The sequence below is a fragment of the Ischnura elegans genome, chromosome 2, assembly GCF_921293095.1.
Source record: "Ischnura elegans chromosome 2, ioIscEleg1.1, whole genome shotgun sequence".
Classification (NCBI taxonomy): Eukaryota; Metazoa; Arthropoda; class Insecta; order Odonata; family Coenagrionidae; genus Ischnura; species Ischnura elegans.
The window spans coordinates 115,959,598-115,984,441 of NC_060247.1; the positions used below are offsets into that span (position 1 = coordinate 115,959,598).

General features: G+C 38.4%; 1 protein-coding gene across 1 annotated transcript in view; it reads left to right on the forward strand.

Moving 5' to 3' along the window:
- The window catches only part of LOC124154459 (alpha-(1,6)-fucosyltransferase), a 49,909-nt gene that overhangs the window by 9,996 nt on the left and 15,069 nt on the right, over nucleotides 1-24,844 (forward strand). The window contains exons 2-3 of the mRNA XM_046528206.1: nucleotides 19,786-20,086; nucleotides 24,036-24,148. Of these exons, the coding sequence (XP_046384162.1) occupies nucleotides 19,800-20,086; nucleotides 24,036-24,148 (400 nt within the window). The 5' untranslated portion in view covers nucleotides 19,786-19,799. The remainder of the gene's footprint in view (nucleotides 1-19,785; nucleotides 20,087-24,035; nucleotides 24,149-24,844) is intronic.

Consider the following 24,844-nt stretch of genomic DNA (forward strand, 5'->3'; position numbering starts at 1 on the left):
GGGATGGCTTCATGACGCTGCATTCGCCCGAGACATGAGGAAACGCGGGAACACCCTGCGCAAGTAGCTGTGTATGCAGCTGTGTGAATGTGTTTTCTTTAGAGATTTATTCCGTTGTCATCCGTTTCATCAGGACCTTACGTAATCGAAAGCCCCTAGGGCCATTTCGTATAAGAGTGGTTGGATCGGCAGGTACGTCGTTTGTTGAGCAAAAGTGATCACTACATCAAATATTAAAATGTTTATTAAGATTAAATAAAATGTCCCGGAAATGTCTTTTTCATCGAAATCAAGTCTCGGCACGTCGAAAAATGCCAACATAGTCTCGAAGAGTCTCCTTATGAAGCAATTTGAAACGTTTTATTTGTTGAAATTGGTGAATTTATATATTTATAAGTCCTTAAATCCCACTTTTACTGTAAACTAAAGATTTTTCCGCGTTCTAGTAATGGTATTCCTGAGGTTGGTGAATAATACCTTTGGTTCTGATGTCTCTCCTTTGAGGTCAATGTCGGTCAGTTGGTTTCCCTCCTGCGTTTTGGTGTCTTGGTTTCAGTGACGTAGCCAGTGGGGAGTACAGTGGGTCCGGACCCCCCCCCCCCCCGAAATATAAAAACTCAATAATTTTTTATCATAAAAGAAAACAAAATATTGAAAAATCACGAATTTACAAAATATTTCTTTAACAAATGAAGTTTTTGTCGATTATGAAAAGTGTTAAAATTAGTATAAATCCCAATATGTAGAACCCCGTTTATTAAAACTTTCCCCCCTGGTTTTGGACCCCCCCCCCCCCGAACGAAATTCCTGTCTACGCCCCTGCTTGGTTTTCTACTTATTGATTTTTATGTTGTTTTGTGTTTTCATGAGGATTTTTTTTACGACGAGTGATTTCTGTTGCCACTTTTGTCGCATTTTAATCGAATTTCAAAAATGCCCGCAGCGCGATAATGAATGCAACGCGGTCCGCCTCTTTCCAATATTTTGCAGTACAATTTTTCTAATTGCGAAGAATAGCACTTAAAAGTAATGAATTTTATAGATCATATCATCATGTACATAAATTTCGGTTAAAACCCCTAGTTATACCTTATTTCCCCGCGACATTCGGATCACTTTGGCGACTTATGTGAACCCATTTAAATGCGCGGTCGGTGACTACACATTTAGAGGCAGACTTGAGGATCCTCATTTCTAATATTCGTGGGCGACCCTGTTCTTTCTCCCCTGCGAACATAGGGAGCACATCCGCTTCCGGTGTCCCCCCTCCCTCTCCTCCACGACATCTTTTCTTGTCTCTCTCTCTCTCTCAAGTATATTCGCCCCTGTTCATATTTATAACTATCCGCGGTGGGGCGCTCTATGGGAGGGGAGAATGAGTTCTTGTGCGTTATTAGCAGGTTAAGTTGGTAGCCTGAATCGGTCAATGCATTGTCAAAAATTCAAACGATTTTTTTTCTCTCTCGCGTAATTCTCCTAACATTTTTAGTACATTCTTTTAGGGTAAGAATATCAATTACTTTCATGAAAAAATGCAGAGTTGAGATTTATTGTGATTCAATTTCATCGACGGTCGATAAACAGTGAAGGGAAGTTTCGGGGAGGTTGGCTCGTAAATTAAAAGTTGTGTCTTTTTTATCGGCTCTTATGTGGCCATGGTTTACCTATCTAATAAAGTAAACATAATTTTATCAACCCATACTATCTTTTGCATAAATTGCGTTTAAAATTGCAAACAATCAATGGCGAGAATTGCCACCACACAGGAAAAAAGTTTGTAAATTCATAGAATCATGTCATGCATTGAGAAAAACTGACGTTATGCGCAATTCAGCACTTAATCTCTTTTTTCGAGGTATTAACCAATTTATGCTTGTATTGCAAAAAAATACGTTGGTAAGCTCTAAGTGTGTATTTTGTATTTATTTCACCTGGCTAAAATATTTTATAATTAGACAGCACCCTTTCATCATAAGACTGCACAGCTCACCGTTCAGGTTAAATGGCAACGAGCGCAAACGCGAAAACTATGGCAGCGGAAGTAATTTCCTACTGTAATTCTGCCGCATTGGTTAGCCCAAAAGGACCAAAGGGACTGCAAAGAGGAGGCCCAATTACATCCTATAGAAGGCTGATTTTTTTCTGACGTGATTCAGTTGTGGTTCATTGAATCGCTCATGAAGAACCGGCCATTGAGAAGTGGAATCGCTTTAAAGCGTGTAAATAACTTCTAAACCCACGAGGCCGATACGAGGAAGGGAGGAATGGCTGACAATTAGAAGCAGTGACCCGCTTGGTAGGGACACGTGACTTCATCAAGTTGTCTGCGGAAGGGTTAGGCCATCGATGTTTCTCGCGAATGGTAGAAGACGTAGGCGACCAGTGGCGCAGCGAGGGGTGCGGGGGGTTAGGGGGATAAACCCCCCCCCCCCAGAGCTCATAGAAATGTTTAAGTTTAATCCATTTTACTTAATTGAATTGATATTAATATAGAATAGTGTACGGATTAATAAAATATCCCTCAGAAAGCCGTAAAACTCACCATTTTGAACCATTTATTTTAACCTTATCCTGGTGGGTATACCATACCCCCACACACCTTGATATTAGTTGCACCTAATCCCCCCCCAGCCTTAATTCCTAGCTGCGCCCCTGTTGGCGACAGATAAAAAAATAGGGTCTCATAATTTGTAAAATGTAATCGACAGTGGAAAAAAGCGAACCACCCCATTGCTTTCTTCCGAAAAGTTGGAAATAGGAGATAGTTTTCACTGTTTAGAGCTGTAATACACGATTTTCTCCTGACTTACGTCGGAGCATATCCCGTTCCTCTATACGGAGGGGTAAGATGTCATCCCCCTCTCTGGTACCTGACACTAAATCTTTGACCCTTATTCATATTTATAACTACCGCTCGGGTCGGGGCGCGAAAGAAATTACTTAAAGGCCGGCAGCCATTCGATCCATTCCTATTATCACCCATTGTCCTGCCATATTGCTTCCTTGATGTATCCCCCGTTAGAATTCGTCGTGGCGATAGATCGCAGAACTTATTCCGGAAACGTTGTGTGTCTCGTTTTCCCGAAATTAACGAGTTAAAATGCCCCTTTCATTGTTCTCTCTGAACTACCGTAGTTTAAAAAGTTGCGCCTTCATTTCTTTAAAAGTTTCTCTCGAAAATATTGCAATTGTATGGGCACATGACCAATTATGAACACCCGGATGCAAATTGCTATGGTAATCAAAATGTAATTTTACGCAATACTATCTTACGGTTCGAAATAATACTCGGGTCTTGATTAAAATAATACTAAAATCAACTCGTATAGTAAAAATACTGCTTTGATTTTAAAAAGTTAGGGACATTTTACCACAGAAACTTTCTCGTCATAATGCTAAAAAAATAGTTTCTTTTACGTAAATTTAAGTTATGGTAATTATAGATTCTTACTTTAACCTGCTTGCATATGTGAACATTATTATGATTGTAATCAATTATCTTATAATTTCTTAATTTGCACAGTGTGAAGTATGATTCTATAAATCAATCGTCTCCAAATATTGCAAATGGGGTTTAACCTATAAATAGACAAAAACGAATCATAACTTTTTTATGCTTAGTGATCGAAGGTTGGGTTTGCTGACTGACCGTTGCGGTGGGTTCCCATTTTCCTTGTAAACTTCAGATTAGCATGCATTTTCTTAACTTTCCTGTAAATTTACTGGAAAATTTTCGTATTATATCTAAACCAATGCAAGGAAATATTGGGATTTGAATTTTGAGTCGCTCATTGGTGGCTTTTCTAGGAGTTTATACCGCGGAACGGAGCACTAGTGTCACCTTAGTGAAAATTTCAAATATCCTCTTCTCATTGTATTTCTTCGACTTCGGGCCACGAAATATAGATTTTCCTCGCTCATTTTTTAGAAACTGCATTCGAAACTTTCATTTTTTATGCTGCCTCAAAAGGCAGAACTATTCTTAAGCATCCCGAAAATGTTGATTATTGCTTTAAAAAAGTTTCATTTTGACAAAAAGCTGATATTTGGTGTGTTTATCCTAGGCGTATCGCCTGATTAGTGTTTTAGTTGCTAGGTTTAGTGGAATTGAATTAAAATCCCTATTTTAAATGGCCGCTGCGTTCGGGTCCAATCCGTTGACGTAAAAAATAATTATGTACTGGGATGGATGTCGTCTGTCGTTTGCTATGATTTTTTCCATTTTTTAAGTGTTCTACTTGTTTTTTTTACTAAATTTTTTGTGTTTCCTGTTTACCAGTTGAAATGTTAATTTTATCTAATTTGTTAATCACAAAATAGTTTTTTTATCGCCCCAATAGAGTTCCAGCGTATTTCATCATGGTAAAAAATTGTAACGTATTAAAAAAGAGAATTTATGACAAATTGCTTCTTCACGTCTATTATCACCTCTTATTTTGACGTTGCCGCGTTTCTAGGATGTTTTGGATTTGTAATAAAATGCGAAGATGACAATGTAACTGTTGAAACGTTGGCAAACAACTACTTAGCTGCTTTTATTCGCCAAACCTGATGATTAATTTAACGCGATTCTTTCGGCTGCTATGACATATCTTTTTCAAAATAACATTTGCGAGGAGAATTTGTTTTGGATCGCGTGGTGGACTAAGGGCGTTCCATTTGTCGATATCCCGTTGTCACCGGCAGTAGCAGGTGCTCCTCCCCATTCCCATTCACAGCCCCCGGCTATTTATAAACGCACTTCCAGCGAAGAAGAGCGCCCCCCCCCCTTTCCCCCCCCCCAACACCCCCAACCCTTATAGGGCCATCCTCTCCTTTTGCTTTAGTCCTCTCCACGGATAAGTTAAATGCCTTCGATAGAGCTTGAAGAACCGTGAGTGCGTGATTCGTCTCGCGACTTTCCTCATAAACGCCAATTTTTCACATTAACTGGGGCTTAACTGTAGTTACTCTCCTCTAGTCAAAAGGTTTTTCATATTAGATTTTCCAAAAGATCAAAAATGCTAAGAAGCCATTCAGTCTTATCCTCAGTTATTCCAATCGGTTACTTAAGTTTCCTCAAGAAGACTCGAGTCTCTTATGAACAATTTTAAAACTGAATGAGATTTAAAGTCATGCTTTTCCCAAAAATGCGCTAAAAATAAAAAAACATGAATTTCCGATCGGAGATTTAAGCGTCTTAATTGCTGCTAATTAGGTTTATTAGAAGAAATTTTAAGAGATTTTGATCGGTGAATTAGAAATGACGCGGAATATTAATTTCTAACCTAATCAGGACCCACGCTTTAAAATCCGGGAGATGGAAAGCTTATTATTTTACTATTTATTGCAATTCATACTGTTTTTTAAGTGTACGAGTAAGTATAAATTTAGGAAGAGAAAGAAAGACATGGTTTTATTTTCCTCGCAGAAGCTGCTATGTCATTTTTTTAACGAGTTTCATAACTTAAGGCATTTACACGGTACCATATATCGTACTATGTTTTTGCGTTGCCACATCTCGGTAACCTATGAGGTGATACTCATACTTAGCGCACATAAATGTATAAATCGGATCATATACCACGTCTTAAATCGTTAAACATGACTCGTGAGTCACTCTGAGCAGTGAAATTTCGTTTCATTATTGATGGCTTTTCCAGTGGCTTATGCAATTATTAGTGACAATTGTTACAACGATATTAGCCTTATTTGTCGTATATTTAAGTATTTGACCTACTATTTGCTTTTGGAGCACCCCAAATAGAGGATATCCCAAGTTTTATGTTAATTGGAGACTTTTAATAAGTCATGACGCTTAGCTGTTTTTGTTATAAAGTCACTCTGCTTGGTTATTTTTTGCATTGTTTAGTGTTCACAGTTTCTTTCTAGTATTGCTAGAGTATGCTGTGCTAGTTATAGGGGACACCTCATGCTGTTCACTACGATTTCATTGTGGAACCATTTCAATCGAACAATATACTCACATTCCCCTCTTGGTTCCATTTTTTTCAGGTAATTTCCTGGAAAATGTATCATTTGTAGTTCAAACTGTGCAGGATTTGGTTCTTCCATTCGATCACTTTTGAAGTTTCGTACCCTAAGTATGGTGTAAGGTTACTCGGGAATTCCACCGGGTTAGGTTCTCCTACTCCATCTCGGCCGACGTTTCGATGTACGCCCTGATGACGATGGACAACTCGCACATCAAAACGTCGGCCGAGATGGAGTTGGAGAACCCTACCCGGTGGAATTCCCGAGTAACTTTCCACGATTCTATACGCCGGGAAAGCCTGCGATAATTCTTGATCTAAGTAGGTTTTTACTCGGCGAAAGTCGAATTGTAATTGTATGCCTTAATGTTTCGGCTTGAAGTTAATTACAAGTGTCCGCATGCCAAATTATAAGTTGTCAGTGTATTTTAACTTTATTTCCATAATCTGTACACTTGCCTTATCGTTTGACAAGTAAGCTATGACGTTGGTAAGTACACATTATTAAATATGATATCATAGGTTGCTGAAAATTTCCTTGTGAGTGGGCAGTGATTCATTGATTATTCCACCGCAGTGATACGTAGCCGATTGTGTAGCATCGCTTCACGATCTTCTTTCCTTGAAAGGCGTGCGATTAGTTCATTCGGTATTTTTTGCGAAAGATAATGGGTTTTTCCCTTTGGAGGAGGCAGATGTTCCAAGCACGCGAGCGCAGTGCATGGATATGTCCCGTAGGTCCCATACTTTTCATAAGAATACTTGTGGAAGCCTTAAACGAAGAAGAAGTCGTTAATATATATGTATCTATGGAGAATAAAACCCACTTCCGACGACGGACTGACTCATTCAAATTTTAGGGGTGAACGAGACGAGATACGATAAAAAGTCATGGAATCGACCCTTTCTAAAATCGTCTGAAACCCAAGGAGAAATTGTCGAAACACAGCATTTTCCCTCTATTACAGTGTTTCCTATGCCTCTACTATTTGGGGGCCAAAAAATCGATATTTTTCAAAAATTTAATTTTTCTAATCCAGATCACGTGCTACGTCGGTAAACCAATCTTCAGACCGATCGTAGCACTTTTAATGTTAGCAAATTCGTTCAATTCTACTAGGTATTTCTTGAATTACTATTATCTCAACAACGTAGGAAGATGCGCTGTTGCGTCATAGATTTCAGCAAAAATTGTGACCAGAAAAGGCCTCGGGCCATTTCTTTTAGAGTATTATAGGGCTCTGCCCTCCCAGCGAGCGAACGAGTGTATATGTATGTTTGGTATTTTTTGGCGATTTATTTATTTTCAATTTTTTCGGCGGTTTGACTTTCACTCTTACCTTCTCTTTCTAATCCATGAATCCTCTTCTATTTCTCCCTCTCTGTTCGCGTAAAACCTTCTTCCAAGACTTCAGTATTCTTTCATTCCTTAAGCCTATTTCTCAAGGTACTTGACCGTTCTTAAATCTGAATATTTTAATGATCATTTATTCTATTTTCCCAACATAGTATGCTTAAAGCCTTTCTAGGTGTTATCACGCGTTTTTTTAACTTTACGAGGTTTTTAACAACGTTATCCCGGAAAGTCTTATTTTTTTTTTAAGAAAGTGATTGGCTAGTTGAGTAGATTGGCTAGTTGAGTAGCAACTAGCCAATCTAGCTAGTTGGGTTGGGATTGTGAATGGGATAAACAAAGTTTAGACGTAAAAATGAGACAATTATATGTAGCCTCGTTTGAGTGTGGTTGCCAGCCGACTCCAAGCCTGGCTCGCTTCATTGGTCCTCCGTCTCATTGCAAGCTTTTTCTAAAAACACAGGTGACATAAGTGGGAGCATATTCTTACTACATTTGTTGAAAAATTATAGCAATTTAATGATTAATATTGTGTTTAGTCTTGAGAACGTAGTATTTCCGTACTTCTACAAGATTGTGTATTCATGATACAATAGGTATTTTGTTTTTATTTTCAATTCGTCCCTCTGTGACTACTAAATGTGTGCTTATACGTTTCGCATTTTTCGTCAAAATATTTTTTTTCTTTCACAGATGGTATCCATGTGCGTGAAAGAGTATAATAATGCTGTGGAGAATTTTTTACTTTTTTCGCGCAATAATTTGACGTAAAGTCTCTTCATTAGTTTGTTTGTCACTCAAGAAGAAGCGTGGTTGTGAGCGTATGGTATAGCAAACTTAATGTCGTTCTTTCGTCTGATCAACAAATTATTTTCATCTAATTGGTAATAAATATTTTCCTAACCTAAGTTCTACGTAATGATAGATTGTTCTGATCGTAATTCGATGACGTGCAAATAGGTGATTGAAGAGCATATATTTTGGGCTCCTCCAAGAAAGTGGAATTTCGTACTTCGTTTCTCGGTTCATTCTCCGTACAGTATCATTAATTGTTTTTAGAGTTATGATTTATTTGGCTGTTGCTTGCCGTTATTAATATCTTTGATCTGAGAGGTGGGCTTAAGAATTTTTGTGTGGAGAAATTGCCGTCTCCCTGTGCGTGAATTCTCGCAAAAAAACTGTAAAACCTGCAAAGTAAATGGTTGGAGCCCAATATGTGTTATATTTAGTTTTGCATGAAGACTCACCTTTTACGCTATAGAAGATCCAGTAGCTCATTGTCCCCGAGGCAATAGTTATATTCGAAGGGAATAAAAAAGAAATCACGAGGCTGGAGTGGACGAACGCCCATGCCACTGTCCTGAATATATATATATATATATACTGCGGATGTCAATCATGGATTATCCTCTCGCGGATTCGCGCTGTCGTCACGTGATAATGCAATATTGAGCTCAATTTGGATGACGTAATCCGTTCTCTGCCGATGTACCAACCTCCCAGTAAGTATAAGAGCGAGAGCGATTTTCTGTTTCCTCGCGTGCGACCGAGATTGAAATGGCAAAATCTCGGATCATGTGACTCACGATGCATGTTGGTTGGTTTATTTCGACGAAAGCATCTGTTGACATTTTGATTGAAAGTTTAATTTACATTAACGTCTCGGTTACGGAGATGGGGAAGTATTAGCCTGTGGACATAATAAATTTTAAGATTTTTCATTGCTCACGTTATCCTTTTTCCATAATTATAATCGGGTTAGAGGAATCAATGTTTGCTTCTGTCTTTGTTTCCCTCGCAGCTGAGTGCTCTTTTTCCCCTCAACAGCTGAGTTCTCTTTTTCATTTACCCTAAGAGCTCGCGCGTTGTGAAGGGGTGTTTTTTATGGCCAACCTCTGTGTTTATAAGCACTTAACAATTTGAGAGTGAGTGAATTTCACCCATGCCAGATGAGTCGTGTGGCGTGTTTCAAGCGAATAGTGTTTTCCACGTGATGCTTTCGCCTTGTAATGTCGTAGTGTTGCGTGCGTAAAACGGCGACAGGTATCGTTTTCTCTCGAATAATGGCATTTGCAAGAGACGGAGAAACGACCTCGGGAAACCACAGCCCTTCACAATAAAGGGGTTATGCCCGGGGGGTAAAGTAAGGCTTCCGCGGTTGCCATCAAAACGTCGAGTCTTTCTAAGGTTTCGGAAGGTCAAAAACTCGGAGGAAAGCGATTAAAACAAGATCTGAGAACCTTAGAATAAGGACGGGGGAGCTTGGAATTCGTTCCAGGAATTCGAATTTTAGTTTAAGAAGATTTTTGAACCCTCAAAGAAGATTTTTCCTTTAAAAGGTCGCTAGGAATCTCCGAGGACTCAAACCAATATCATCTCCTAATTGCGGGTCAAGTATGGCGCTAAATCTTTTGCTTGTGTTGAAAATAATTGGATATTTCTCGTTGTATTTCGTGAATATTTCGGTTTAGTTCAGTCGAAACCTGCATGAAAAGTGGGGGGTACCTTATGAAAATATTGAGATGTATTCGCACTTTTTTTGCTTTTTGCCTTTTCCTCACGTGTTACGGAATCACACTCATCGTCAAATACATGTTTTAAAAATGAATTTACTACAGTTTTTTCACCAAAATTAGTCCTGTATGGTTATTACTTCATAAATTTTTATTACTTGAATTTTTATAAAATAGGCCGTCTTTGAAATGCTCATATATCACGCGTGTGCAGCGTACATCCCTGAGAAATAGGAGGTTGAATGGAGGCAGGGGAAATAATTTTTTTGTAGCGACTTTCTTCTTTTGTTATTAATTAGGGATGGACGGATCCAGGATTTTTTTCGGATCCGGATTCGGATGGGATCCTTGATTTTCGGAGCCGGATCTTTCGGATCGGATATTTTCGGATCCAAATGCATTTTCAAACTCCTACTATTAAACGAAGTAATTATTCAAGTTTATTCTGGGTATATACAATCAAAGGAATGCTTTTTAGATTTTCATACACATTTTAATATTTTTATTACGTAACCTCTGCGAGAGCTTCCAAACAAAACGGTTCATGAGTAGGACTAGGATCGCATGCGATGGCGCATTCGAAGAGAGAATCGGAACTCTTTCCACCCTTATTCACTGAAGCTATTATTTAAAATTTCCGTTCCAGATCCGATGTCTTCCGCGACTTTGGATCCGATGTATCCGATTCGACCATCCCTATTATTTATATTTTTTTAGTTGCGCGCGTGACTGCGCACAGCATACTCTTTGATACGGTGCTTTGATAAACGCGGTTCGTGAGTGACAAAGTGAGGTTTCCAGCCTCCCAAGGAAGCTCATCATAAGAACGTATCAATATACCTCGACCGGTCTTTTTCGTGAGATATTTCTGTTTTCGTGCGCTATAGTTTTGCCATTCTCTGGATACCTAGGATAGGCCTTTGTCAACATTCTCCTGTTTCCCAAGTATGGATCCAGGTACTCAACATTTTCCACTGACGTCATGGCAAAATTAGCATTGCCGGAAAGCGCATTCCGTAATTTTTTTCAGAAGTGAAGTATTACTGTCTGTTTTTTTAATTACAAGTTATTATTTACATTTTATTACATTTTTTTGTTTTGGCTACGAATTTAGATTAGAATATTATTAATCTAAATTCGTAACCAAGTTCTAATATCAGATATTAGAATTTTGAGGCAACAAAGTTGATAAAAGTGTTACTTGACTATTATGTCCTTTGTTAAGCAGTGCAGGAACGGCGTTCCGGCACCATGACACCACTGGTACTTTAGATGAGAATATTTCTAATATAAATTTGTAAATAAATTCTAATATAATATATTAGAATTTGGAGGGATAGAGCTCATGCTGGACTTAAGCCACGGGCGTGTGAATTTCGCATTTTCAAGGTGAGGGAGCAAGTTCCTTTCCCTGGGCAGCGTGGCTCTCCCAGGATTTTTGTATTTGAAGTACTCTAAGGCTTCATCCTGGAATTGAACCCAGGACCCCTCAATCTTGAGCCTATACCCACTATATTACCAAGCTCCTCAAGTTTACTTTATTTATCCTATTTTTTCAGAGGATAACGTAAGTTGTAAGGGGGCGTACACACTTCGGAGAAAACATTAGCCCTCGAAAAGTAAAAGTAGCGATCATACCTTAATTTTTGGATGAAACCTGTATGCAACGCTGCTCCTAAAGTATAATGTGCAGCGTATTATACAAACGCATGTCACGAGTTTTTTCTTTACACCGCCATAATCATCAGTGAAAAATCCCAAATATCCCTTAAAACTTTAAATACTGTGGCTTTTAACTCATATATACATAACAATAGGACCAATATTTGCAGCCACCGAGTCTTATAATCATTTTGAGGGTAAAACTGCATGAGTATACATTTTAAACCTAGAGAAAACGTTAGTTTTTTTTCCATTTTTCTCCACTTTGACTAGGGGCGCATACGGGTCGTTGTTTGGGGTATGCAGTACCTCCCAGCGCTAACGTGTCTGAGGTCTGATATCCGTAGATGAGTGGCTTTTTCAGTAATTACTTTTAACATCGTTTCTTCAGTTGGTGAAATAAAAACTTTCATAGGAGAGTCATCTTAAAGAATATCTTATTTTCAATTTTTCCAAAAATTCCAGGGGTAATGGGCGGCCGACTCCCCCCCACCTTCCACTTTTAATCCGCCACTGATATCGACGGTAAAATGAAAAACGTCTCGTAATGACTGCACGAAGTCATGCAGTGGTGTCATTGAACCGGTTAAGAAAAGACATAATGGTCAAGTAACATTTTTATCAATTTGGGTGCCTCAAATTTTCAAATACATACATTCGTATTTCTTTGTAATAAAATTTAAATAATAACTTTTAATAAAAAACACAGAGTAATGTTGAAGTTGTTTCGGGTTTCCCACCGAGTGAGGTTCTCCATCTCTGCCGACGTTTCGATGGCCGTGTCGTCCATCGTCATAAGGGCTTGGCTGATGACGATGGACGACACGGCCATCGAAACGTCTGCAGACATGGAGAACCTCATCCGGTGGAAAACCCGAAAGAACTTTAACATCTTCATACGCCGGGAAAACCTTTCTTAACAGAAAGTAATATTTCACATGCAGGTAAAAAAAAGCTAAAGAAATTGCGTACCGGTCATGCTAATGTTGCCGTGACACCACTGAAGTCATTCTCACTTTAGAATGTACGGACAAAAATGTTAGTGCGCAATGCCTAAGGATAATTAAGGAAACAGGTACAGCGTGGTTAAAACTTGGTGGCCCCCGAATGCGCAGAACTCCAGCGATAGGAGGGGAAAGTCGCTGTGGTGGGGGAATTTCGTAGGTGAGGCGAAGCGCTTCGGACTGAGGCAAGCAAAGACTTAGAATGGACTCCAGACTCAGGCTAAAATTGCTTTTTTTATTGCCACACTGCCAAAAGAACAGCGGTGTTTGGTCTTTAATTTGGGATTTTCATTATATTTAACCATTATTAAACGTTCACGAAGATCCATGCCCCTTGATAGGGGCAACCTACCCAGGCGGAACTCGAACCCGCGACCTTTCGGTCTGGCTGGCGAGGACTAAACCCCGCCGCCACCGAGGCCGGCATTTATCAATCTACATCCCCATGTTACGGTACTTCTCAAGAATAGGCTCGCCCATTCACATAATCTGCGTCCGCGCTATTGGGCTACTAAGTTTTAAACGGGCGGTAATTGTGATGGCTTGCAGCATCGCTTATCGCCGATGTAGTGAGCTCCCATCAACTAGAAATGCGTCACGAAAAAAGACAAAAGACGAGCGGTCGTGCGTGAGTGATGCGTCCTCATTTAGACCGACCTCGTCTCACGCATGCCCGCATGTGCGATAGACCCTCGCTGCAGTTCGTTTCGGAACGTAACATGCATGGCCATCAATTGTGAGATCACTCACTCAGTTAGTGATTCAATCCTAAGGTTGGTATGGATTGGTGGGCGTAGAGATCATCCTGGACCGCGGGCCAGCTCTGGACTAACAATAAGTCATATTCACTCTGAACTCAGGGTGTCCGGTGACCGGGAAAACCCAGAGAATGGGGAATTAGGCGTGAATTTTAGTACCTGGAATAATGCAAGAATTATTCATGAATTTGCTTCAATATGGAATTTCAAAATCCTATATTTCAAATTCATTTCATGTAAAATTTTCCAGTTCAACGCCTAGTTCCCTATCTTATGTGTGTTATACAATGTATTGATTACATTTTAAATTGGGCTTTATGAAAACATGTACTTATCTATTCAACTCTAAATTATGACGAATATCTTGAGGTGCCAAGTGAGACCTTCATTAACTAAGTGTAAAATTTCAATTAAGTACTAAGCGTCTTTAAATTGGGAACGTAAAATAATACATGAATATATCATTATTCAAAAGTATGGAAGTGATTTTGGGTGTTATAAAATCCTTATCTATCGCAGTGATCTCGTATGATTAACGTAGAATTATGCACGTTTTTTCTGCTTTGATTGGCCTGACACCCTGTCACTTCCAGGGCCACTTATGCCCTAGTTGACATTAAGACGCACCAGCAATTTCCCTCCATACATTTCTGTCCGTTGGTTCCTGTTCTGAAGCTCCAACCTTCTCCAAATCAGATTTTTGGTCCCACCATATCTGTCTTGATCTTGCTCGCGGTCTTCGTTTAGAACCTCCTCCATCTTACTTCCGTCTTCTTTCTTCGGTGCTTAACCAAACCATCTTTATTCTTCTGCCCCTAATATCACCAATAATATCGCCACACCTGTAGAGTTCCCTGAACTCTTTATTGGATTTTCTTCTCCACCTCCCTTGCTCATACGCCACTACGATGTGATATTTTCACATTCAGCTTAGGTTGGCTTCTCCCTTTCTCTGGCCCACCTCGTACTTCTAGGCTTGGGAGTGCGCGAAGGTTTCACCTTGGATTTGAACCCTGGTCCCTTTGCTCCGTAGTCATACGGGCCCACTAGGCCTACCGTGCTCCCAAAATTGGGAATTTTGGCTTCAAATACTGGTCGAGTCCAATGATTTGTTTTGCAGGGAATCTCCTCCTTTGATCTTACTTAGTTCAAAGTTTTCTTTTTAGGCAATGCTATGGTATAGATGTTCGAATTTCGTATCAGGTTCAATCGTGAGTGTGTAGGTCCATAGATTAGTTGTATATATCCTGTAGTAGTAATAGTAGCCATAGTAGTTAGTTTTGTATATGCTATCTTAAGTTATTTGGTCCTTAAGAGTCAGCATTGGATGTGTATGATGTTTACTTATGGGCTTAGACTGTGATCGGAAATGCATTTAATTTTCCTTTACGTTTCAAAATATGCTCTACTGTCTGAGGTTTTTAGCAATTTGGTTTTCTCCCTCTTCTTTCTTTTGTATTACCACAAAGTAAGGGTATGTGATACAACCTTTTCAGTCCAAACATTTCTGCACGCTCATGTGTTAACGATAGTGTGTATATGGAGAAGAATATTTTATTTCACGGGTAATATAAAATTCGGATCAAAACTGCAATGAGGTGAGCAATTACGTGAAACTCACGGTAAAAATTGAAAGCACGCACCTTGACTTACGTCTTGCTTTCTGAGGTTATTAGTGCTTTAATACAATTAACTGAGTTAATTATATACGTGCTTAGAATGAAATGGAACCACATTTGAATCCAAGTGCTTGAAGGATTGTTAATTGAAGCGACGGCTATGAAAAACCTGACCCGGTGGAGAACCCGAGAAGCATAATGGCAAACCTGCTAAATTTATGCATAAGTTGAATTGCAGGAAAATAATTCAAGGATCTACTCTATAAAAAATTACAATCTCAAGATGATCGTGGTCCCAGCCCAGATTATCACCCGACCTTTCATTTTTTTCGTGGCTCATTTTAAAACTTGCGCTGTCATCTTGAAATTTTCTGGGTATTTGGGCGAGACGGTTGACAACATGTTTGCGTTAACCATAAAAAGTTCAGTTTGCCGGCATTGCTCGCTCGAGGGCCGCTCGAATCGGAACATCTCTGACGTCGGAAGCGAAGACTACATTTTCGGGATCATTCAAGATGATTTCTTGATCGTTTCCAGGGCTATGATGAAACTTTTGCTCCTGATTTTTCTTGCGGTAGCGCGCTGATTTTTCTTGTAAAAGAAATATTGTCCTAATTCCTGTCAGGTAATCGATCATGTTGCTCAATTGTTTTTTATTTTGATGCATCTGTGGTCTTGGCTGAATAATAACTATTGTAAGTCTGTTCATTAATCCTGTAGACGAAGGTCTAAAAGTGCCGAATATGGAGCCGAATCGTGTGGTCGAAAATTTTTGTCCAGTGGTAGGGCCAAGCCTACCTTAACTCAAGCTTACTAGCTAACTCGCTAAAACCTCTGTCTCATAGGATCTATTCCTATTCAGCTAATGTAACTCTATTTCATTTTTCGTTAATATCTCAAAAATCTTTATCTCCAGCAAAATGATAGTGGAAAACGGAATTAAGCTGAATTGACGTTGCCTTGTTACTGTTTCTTGTTTTTCTTTCTGTATAAATTCCAGTTACCAAGGATGAATCGTTGGAATTTTCTGCAAAATCTTATTTCATTGGTAGTAAATCAACGTTTAATGTCAAATATACGTACCACAAATGGAAAAATGTATTATTTATTGAGAGTATGTTGCATTACCTTAGAAACATCAACCTTGAGTGGTTCGAGTGTTCGGTACAATTTAGGTGGATCCCGGATCGATTCGAGGAGAAGGAAAATGATTAAATTGCTAAAATTTCCCTCTTATAATTAGTGTACTCTTGCGAGTGGCTTAGTTAAGGTTTTCCTCTAGTTATTTTGTGCTTTTCTCTAACGGAACTGTTTTCCTTTGTGTCTTTGCTTCCTTGTCATTTTGTATGTCGGGTTGCCGATTTTAATTTCTTCTAAGACAGTCATCATGAATCCACTGAGTAAGAAGATTCTTCGGTACCCAAAATAGTTTGAAACACTCGACACGGGGACGGGGGATCCCGGTTCATTAAATCCACAATGAATGCTATTTAAACGTATCGAAAATCATTCATACTATTGGAACTGCGACGTTATGCACCCAAACTCGATTTCTTTCCTTTCCTGAATATTTGCGACTCATATCACGTTGCTTTCTCAAAACAGTATAAATCCTCAGGGGAAAGTTTCCTTATACTCTAGATTGAAGAAAACCTGCTATTTACCTGCCTGATATATAACCCAACCAGAACTTAAATTATTTCTACCACTCTTGCGAACTAGAGCTATTTTCCGATGAGCAAGTCGTCTACTGTCCAAAGGTCAGCCATCATATCATACTAGCGCAGATATCTTTATGGAACGGGTCTTGGCTTCCACCCATGCGGTCGACGACGAAAACATCCCAATGAATGCATTGTTTCCACAGCACGATGATTCGTAGGCCGAATAGCGTCCCAATCCTACACCGGCAGGGTTATATTAGCGTGAAGGTGTTGACCATGCTGTGACTCAAGATGTTTGTGTCACCCGCCGATAAATAGCGATGGCACTTTTATGTACATTATTCATACATGGTCCTTTAATTTTATTTCCTCCCTTCACGACGGTATTCTCAGAGAGCATAGGTAGCATGAGATGTTATGTGGAACTTCATTGATGATCGCTGATGTGCCAGCAGCTTGGCTTAGTGAGGCTCTCCTAGCTTAGACGAAGCAGATCCTCGGTACACAATTACGTATTATATATTTATATTCAACAACCATAGACCTCTTAGATCCACACTGTATTTAACTTCTGACACTAATGAAGGGCTACTTTGATGGGAATTTAACGCCCCTACAAAATCGTTATTTAATACCGGGCTTTTATGTATGCTTTATTTGTAGGAAAAAGTGGATATATTGATTCTTAGAACTTCGTAATATTATTATTTAACGAAAAAATTGTATTACGGCTTACGGGGTAATATGTAGATTTAGATGAATTTTACCTTAGCTTACTACATACGATGGAACCAGGACACATAATCGCGCCCGCCCCGCCGTATTGCCGCCGTCACGGAGAGATTACCAACTTGGGTATAAACTACTAAATAAACACTTTTGGGCTATGTCGCCGCGATGCTGGTCGCTTTCTCAAGGGATTACGAAAAATCACTTGAGAAAGCGACCAGCTTCGGTCGGGAAACGTAGGGGCCACCCAAGAATTGACGCGGCGACATAGCCCAAAAGTTTTTATTTAACATGACGAGTACCCGCGATAGTTTTAACGAAGAATTATGTCACCAGTTCTGAAGACGAAATCTTATTGGCTCACAAGCACCAACGCCGCGCCGAACTGCTAAATGGATTTTTAATGAGCCCGCGACCTTTTTTTTTGGTATCCGCGGTTTTCAGCCACGCAAGAAGTTTAAAATATGTAAAATTCCTTGTCAGCCCGTTTTTTATAAGGATGCGTAAGCGCTGCAAGATTCCAGGATACGACGCTCACTCACGCCGAGCGACATGTGGCGTGTGACGACATTGGTCCCGCGAAGACGATCATAAAATCTTTTATTTTTATTACACGCTTTTATTTAACTCACTCTGTTTGTTTTTATGTTTAGTTTAAATCTTGCAATCGAAAATTCGATCACTTTCCGACTTCCAATCGATCTGAAACTTTACAGGAAGTCGTATTCCCGGTGACAATACAATATTTTACCACTTTCGAACATCTAAAGTGTGTATTTTGATCATTATTAACATATTAATTTTAAATATGGAATTTTCAACATGGCGGATTTTTTCGAAAAAAATATGTTATCCAATGTCAATCATGTATTTTGGTAAATCTTTAGAATAGTTTAAAATCATTCCAAAAATATGTTTAGTTGCTTTATTTCAGTAAATATACAATTATTAAAGTTAATTACTGATGATTATAAATGATTTTAACACATGTCAAAAGAGCATAACAAGGTAGTTTTCTCAGGAATATCCTTTATTGAACTTGAAAATTCCGTTATTTTGAAAAAGTAAACAAAGCGTGAAAGCACAATAATTTCTAATAATTTTAGATTCATAGTGAAAACAAACTAATGGCTGACGTTTTGGATATTTATAATGCTGAAGACTTTGTAGAAGATGATAACAATGATGAGGAACAATAATTTACAATACTATTTTCATATTTAATGTTTGCAAAAATTTTTACAGAAGGTATTTTGAGATTGAAAGAAAATATGTGAAGACTAAAAAGTAGAAAATAAATACTACTTTTTAAAAAAACACGCTTTTATTTCGCTTGGAACAAGTTATAAAAAAAAATATTTCAAAAAATGGACTAAAAAGTAAAAAAAAAATTTATATGAATAGTTCAAAGAACCTGGGTAATCCATAATATTTTCACTAATAAATTTTTGAAATGATAATTCAAAGAACCTGGGTAATCTATAATGTTTTCACTAAAAATAAAAGCGTGGGGGCCTCACCATATGGTGTCATCAGGTGTGTTCTAGATATAAAATGTGATAGAAATTTAGTGGAGTAGTATTTTTATGTAATAGAGTAATATGTTATGGTGAGGTCCCCCACGCTTTTATTTTTAGTGAAAACATTATAGATTACCCAGGTTCTTTGAATTATCATTTCAAAAATTTATTAGTGAAAATATTATGGATTACCCAGGTTCTTTGAACTATTCATATAAAAATATTTTTTTTTACTTTTTAGTCCATTTTTTGAAATATTTTTTTTATAACTTGTTCCAAGCGAAATAAAAGCGTGTTTATTAAAAAGTTTTTTTTAAGTAGTATTTATTGTATCAATAAGTCTACATCTAAGCAATATCCTTCTTGCCACCTCTAGGGTGTTTGGCTCGGGGTGGCTAATCACCAGCATGCAACAGGTTTCCCCCGAACACACTACTTGGTCATAAAAAATGTATAGCAATAAAAATGCCTACAGATTCATGCAGATGGTGTGAGCTCCCATCAAGCGTGGATCACATAGGATGCCAAATTTGCTAACGATTGAATTTATTATTGGATATCCATTCCAGGTTAGAATATTTGTAGCAAAGTGTTTTACCGCAAGAAATCCAGGTCAAAATATGCTAAAAAATTGAAAGTTCAACATTTATTACATTATTTAATTAAAGTTGACTTGACAATTTTCCTCTAATGCTTTAATTTTACTTCACGATCAGTTTCAATACATTTTTTATAACTTCCAGGTGACTTCTTCTCAAAATATTCCGTGTATCAATACGAAAGTTTTTGAGAAGAATTTTTTGGATAAAATACGGAATGTATCGAACACGGTCGTGAAGTAGAATTAAAATTATTTGCGGAAAAACGCCACCAACATTTAATTTACCAATAGGTTAGGATTCTGCTAGGTAAAGCCTGAAACTACTCTCTTCATTGCCTTGGCTACTAAGTTGTCACTATATCCTTTGTTGTGTTTATGTGCTTTTGCAGAGTGGGTGGGTGCGATGCGTCGGCTGTGGAAGGCGGTGGGGTGCGGCCGCGCCGTGCTCTGCCTGCTCTTCGCCTGGTTCCTCCTGCTCCTCCTCCTCGCCTCGCCATTCTTCCGGGCGCCGGAGAGCGGCGGCGCAGCGGGCGGCGGCAGCGGCGCGGCGGGGAGCGGTCTTGGAAGCGGCGGCGGGGTGCAGGACGAACGTGCGGTAGCGCGGCGCCTCGCCCGCGCCTTCTCCGACCTCGAGGTGCTAAAGAAGCAGAATGCAGAGCTGAGGAGCCTGTTTGCAGATATAGACCTCAAGTGAGCATCACCATCGCACAGTGGTCCCAATTGCGAATCTAGCGGGACAAAATTATTTTTCCCAAAAAACTTAGAGCTTTTGTCGTGAAAACATTTATAATTGCCTAATTATAGACAAAAACACAAAATAACACTATCATAGGTCTTTTCAAGGTGGTTTTTATGAAAAAAATTAAAATTTTATTTATAAAAAAATTTCGTTTTACTCAACACTTAGAAAAATATGCAGAAAATCATTTTAAAAATCTATAGTAATGCGCTAATCTTAATTTAATGAACTGATTACTTTAAAAATATACTCCTAAGCACTGGAGATACACATAAAATCGTTTTTCACCGGATGTGAACTGCGGAATATTAGTCACCTTCATCATTATTACTCTCCCAACTACCTTCATCTCCGAAATTTACCGACTCCACGTCCTCCATCTCTTCAACATTACTCATTTCATTAGGAACAGGTAACATTGGTTCCCTGAGAAGCTGTCTGACATCCATCGAGAGGGAATAACAATGCCTTGGGTGCAGCGAACTAATATTGGAAACATAAGGATCAGATGTGACTAATAGTAGGTTAAAAACATCTCTAATTGTGTCCTTTCTTGATTATTTTTGCGCGTGATTTTCTTTGAATTTACGAATATGCTTGCTTCTTGGGCCTCTTCGGAAAGCATTCCAATGTGAACTAATGCAATGCGATGGGGGTAATCAATCACTTTTGTCTCATGAATTATATTTCATGTAGGTACCGTGAAAGGCATATAATACCATGAGTATGACGCATGTATATTTTTTCTGTTTTTTGAGCATACTTCTCAAATACACTTGTAATTATGGAGAAACCACAGGAAAGTGCGCTATGAATTGCTCCAAACCACTGAAATAATTCCACCCCTACTCCATTAATGCCTGATGAAATTTCAGGATTCTTTTAATGTCAAAATTCTGATACTATGTACAATTTCTTCCCGTTTATTTCGATTACCAAGGGCATCAGTAGAGAGATCTGCGCCTCTATCTTTTGCACTCCTTTCACAGTTATCTCCTAACTTTGATCTTCCAGAAATAATTTAATGGGTCTACAATACCTGATCGAAGATGGCCTAGTATTCTGCAATAAGATGTTGTTTTTATCATTTGATTTTAGCTGACATAGAAATGGAAAACATATAGGAATCGTCCACTGGACGTAATTCCTTCCGAAATACAAATCTTTGCTTATATTGCTTGTGCCCGTCACTCCCATTTTAACCCCATTTAAATATCATCGTTAGTTTGAATTCATTACCAGACCGAAGGAAAGCGGCGACAACATCTCTCTGAGCCAAAATAGTGTTATTCACGAGAGCCAGTAATTTGACCTCGGCGGAAGTATCAGTAATGGTCAGTTCTTGTGATGGGGGATAGCAAGACAACTTTGAGTTCAAATTTATCTTGTATGAGGGATAAATATCGCACCGTCTCTGGTTGGCCTCTCTTCTGATGTTTACGCACTGTTGCTTGGCAGGTTTTTTCCCTGGAAAAGGACAAAGCTTCTGATGATGAATATGGTATTTGAATCAAAGGTGAAGACAATTAAGCCTTCCTATAGTTGGTAGCTCTCTTTGGTATGTTTTCAGTTATGTCTTTTATAATTGCAGCCGCATATTTTTTCCCAGAGCTTGGCAATGAAATCTGGCTTGCAAAACAAGGTTCTATTTTCGATATATCCTTCAAAAGAGACTGTTCACATCTACCAAAATCTGTCGTATTTTCTGGAGCACTGTTTTTACTTTTTATCAAAATTACTTTAAAATAGCATCACAATTTTCCTGATGTCCTTTGAGGTATCTTCATTACGACTTTCAAATCCTAATTTATGTTCTACGCATTTAATAAATCATCTATAGTCTTTTTTCCCTCAGCAATTATGACAATTCCATGCGATTTACCGCCGGTACCTTGAATCGCTCTGAATGCGACATGATTTTCCCTATCGATTTAAAAATGTAAACAATTGTAAGTCATGTAATAACTATACCATAAATATTAATAAAAATTTATACAGTACTAAACTGCAATAGTTAAAATTACAAATATTTCTTCTCTATAATAGCGTAATTTATCCCGATATTCCAGGCGTCGTCCGAGGAAATGCCCCCAGTCCCGCGTCTCAACGGTTCTCGTTTGTTAACTTCATGGAACAAAAAGGGCATTATTGTCAAAAAGCGCAAGTAGGCGCAAAATGTGATTAAAGTATCTATAACTATAAGGACGTTTCCACATGCCTTTGAAGGTTTCGCAATCCTACCTCGACATATATTTTTTATAAGTCAATTTAAACAATTGAAGTCGATAAAAAACGAGGTTTTAAAGACTGAGAGATTGCCATTTGAAATCTAGTATTTTAAAGCAATTATATTTGAAGAAAAATCACTCTAAATAATGCTATATACCGATGGCTATAAGATCCCGTTAGAAATTGTCGTTCCTTGCGTTATTGCTATCTAGCAGGTACGTGTTAATGCTAGCGAGTCAGCCACCGTCTGGGTGTAGGCGGATGGTAGGCAATCTCAATGCGTGACTTTGCAACTGCATAACATTGTTATAACTTATATAAACGTTGTAAAAGTTACCAATCATGATGAAGCATTTAATTGCGGATATCGCGACACCTACGGCGACTTTATTTTTAAAAGTTGCAAAATTGACTTTTGTCCCGCTAGATTAGCGATTGGGACCACTGTGCATCGGCTTGAATGCGAACCACTACTCGTGGTTTGGAACTATTCCGAAGCATGCCATTGCCCCAACTGACTGTTTTACCCTAGACCCATCTCTGGAAATGTTAAAATTCATCACGCGTTCTTGAATCTCGTATGGTAATGATATCATTTAGTGTAATGTTTTATGTTTAGAAATGCATGAATATCAATTAATAGCCTCCTCTTGTCGTCTTTAGGTAGATATTGAACAAAGTTTGCCATCAAAGACTTAATTGTACGTGCACTTTCTTTGCATTTGTGTACAAAATTAGTAATTGCATGAAGTACTGGCATTTTTTGAAAAATGAAAGTAAAGGAGCAACTTGCAAAAATTGTGATTTCAAGTGTGGAAAATGACTTATAGTGTGTATACCATAAGTTAGTGCACGGGCCCGCGAAGTACCTGAGCCGCGAGCAAAGGATGGGAGGAAAGGAGCGACAAAAAAACTGTACGGGACCGACACAGGTAGCTGGCAGGTCCGTTCGCCCGTCCCTTTCCTCCCCCCGACGAAGGCAACTAGCACTCCTAATAAGATTATTAACTTTTTTTACTTTCTCATAATATCTCAATCTAAATAGCATATTTGTAAAGTACTAAAAAAGTTAAGAAGAATGATATAAAACACGAAGTGCTCCGATCATAAATAACGAAATGGTCGAAAGTTATTTTTTAGCCGTTATACTTTATGTTTTTGTTTTAACTTTAACTTAACATCTAGTCCAGTTTTCCTCAAAATGAATATAGCTAGTCATAACACTATGTTACTTTTTTTATCGGTAATAGTCTTATGTTCTGTATCACGGTTTCAGTTACTTTATCACAGTTATTCTCTTTGCTCATCTTTACTCATTCTCCCGCCTCATAAATTTATGGGTATTTTCATAGGTTTTAGTTGTTTGGTAAATTGTTTTTCTTTCTCCAGAGTAGTTTAACCCTTTTGGTGCCGGGCTATTTTACCTAAAAAATAGTTACAACAGCTACATGAATCACAGAAAATAAAATGCTTCAGTGTAAAAAATCCTGGCCAATAGGTCAGCCCCTGGCACTCTTCTCACATACCCACAGGGCTGATGGATCAGCTTGCTGGCAATAAAAGGGTTGAAGCACATTTTTTTGTGGAACTCGTGAACAACAGAAAGACGCATCATTTCTCATGTCACCGTAATCTTTTCTCCACCATTTATTGTCCTTGGTTGTGTTGCAGAGACCCAAGTTTGCAGCAGGAACAGAAGGATGCCCTCCTCCAAGATTTGCAGGATCGCCTCGACAAGGCGGAGAAGCTGTTGGAAGAGTCGAGCAGGAAGGGAGATGCAGATGGTAATGTTTAAATGAGTATTTGCTCACTGGGTTCAAACTTGCTTTGCTATTAAATTTCGAGTACTCACCCTCAATAGTACTCACCCTTGGGGTAGACTAGTGTCGCAGCTGTCAGAGTGTTAACCTTGTGTTGATCCTATGATGCTTTCTCTAATAGTATACACTGTGAATGGGTGTGAGCATGTTCTGTACATCTATAGATATTTTTTCTATGATGACTAGCACATATTTTTCTCATGATTTTTGCTTTAAAATGGTAAATTATATCTTTAACTATCAGTGTGACACACTGTGTAAACGGATGAAGACATGGTCCTACCATCTCAGTTATTAGCCTAATCTTTATCAATCAGGCATGTTTACCGGATAAAGAAATTGAATTTTTGTCCGTTTTCCAATATCTGTTTAAAAAACTTTTCCATCTTAAATGTCTTTAGTTAGCCCGCGCTTTTTTCAGTGGCGGCTGTTTTTCACTAATAATTGCGTATAAATCAACTGTATAGTGAACTCTCTGTAATTTATGGTAAGGTGAGGCCCTGGTAATTTAAAAAAAATGATTCAATCATTGACAATATAATAAACGTGGCCATTACAATGACATTTTACTCCATAATGTAGAAAGTATTTTGCAAAAAAGAAAATAATAGCATTGATTATGAGGACAGAAATTGTAAAAATGAAATTTTGTATTCTAGA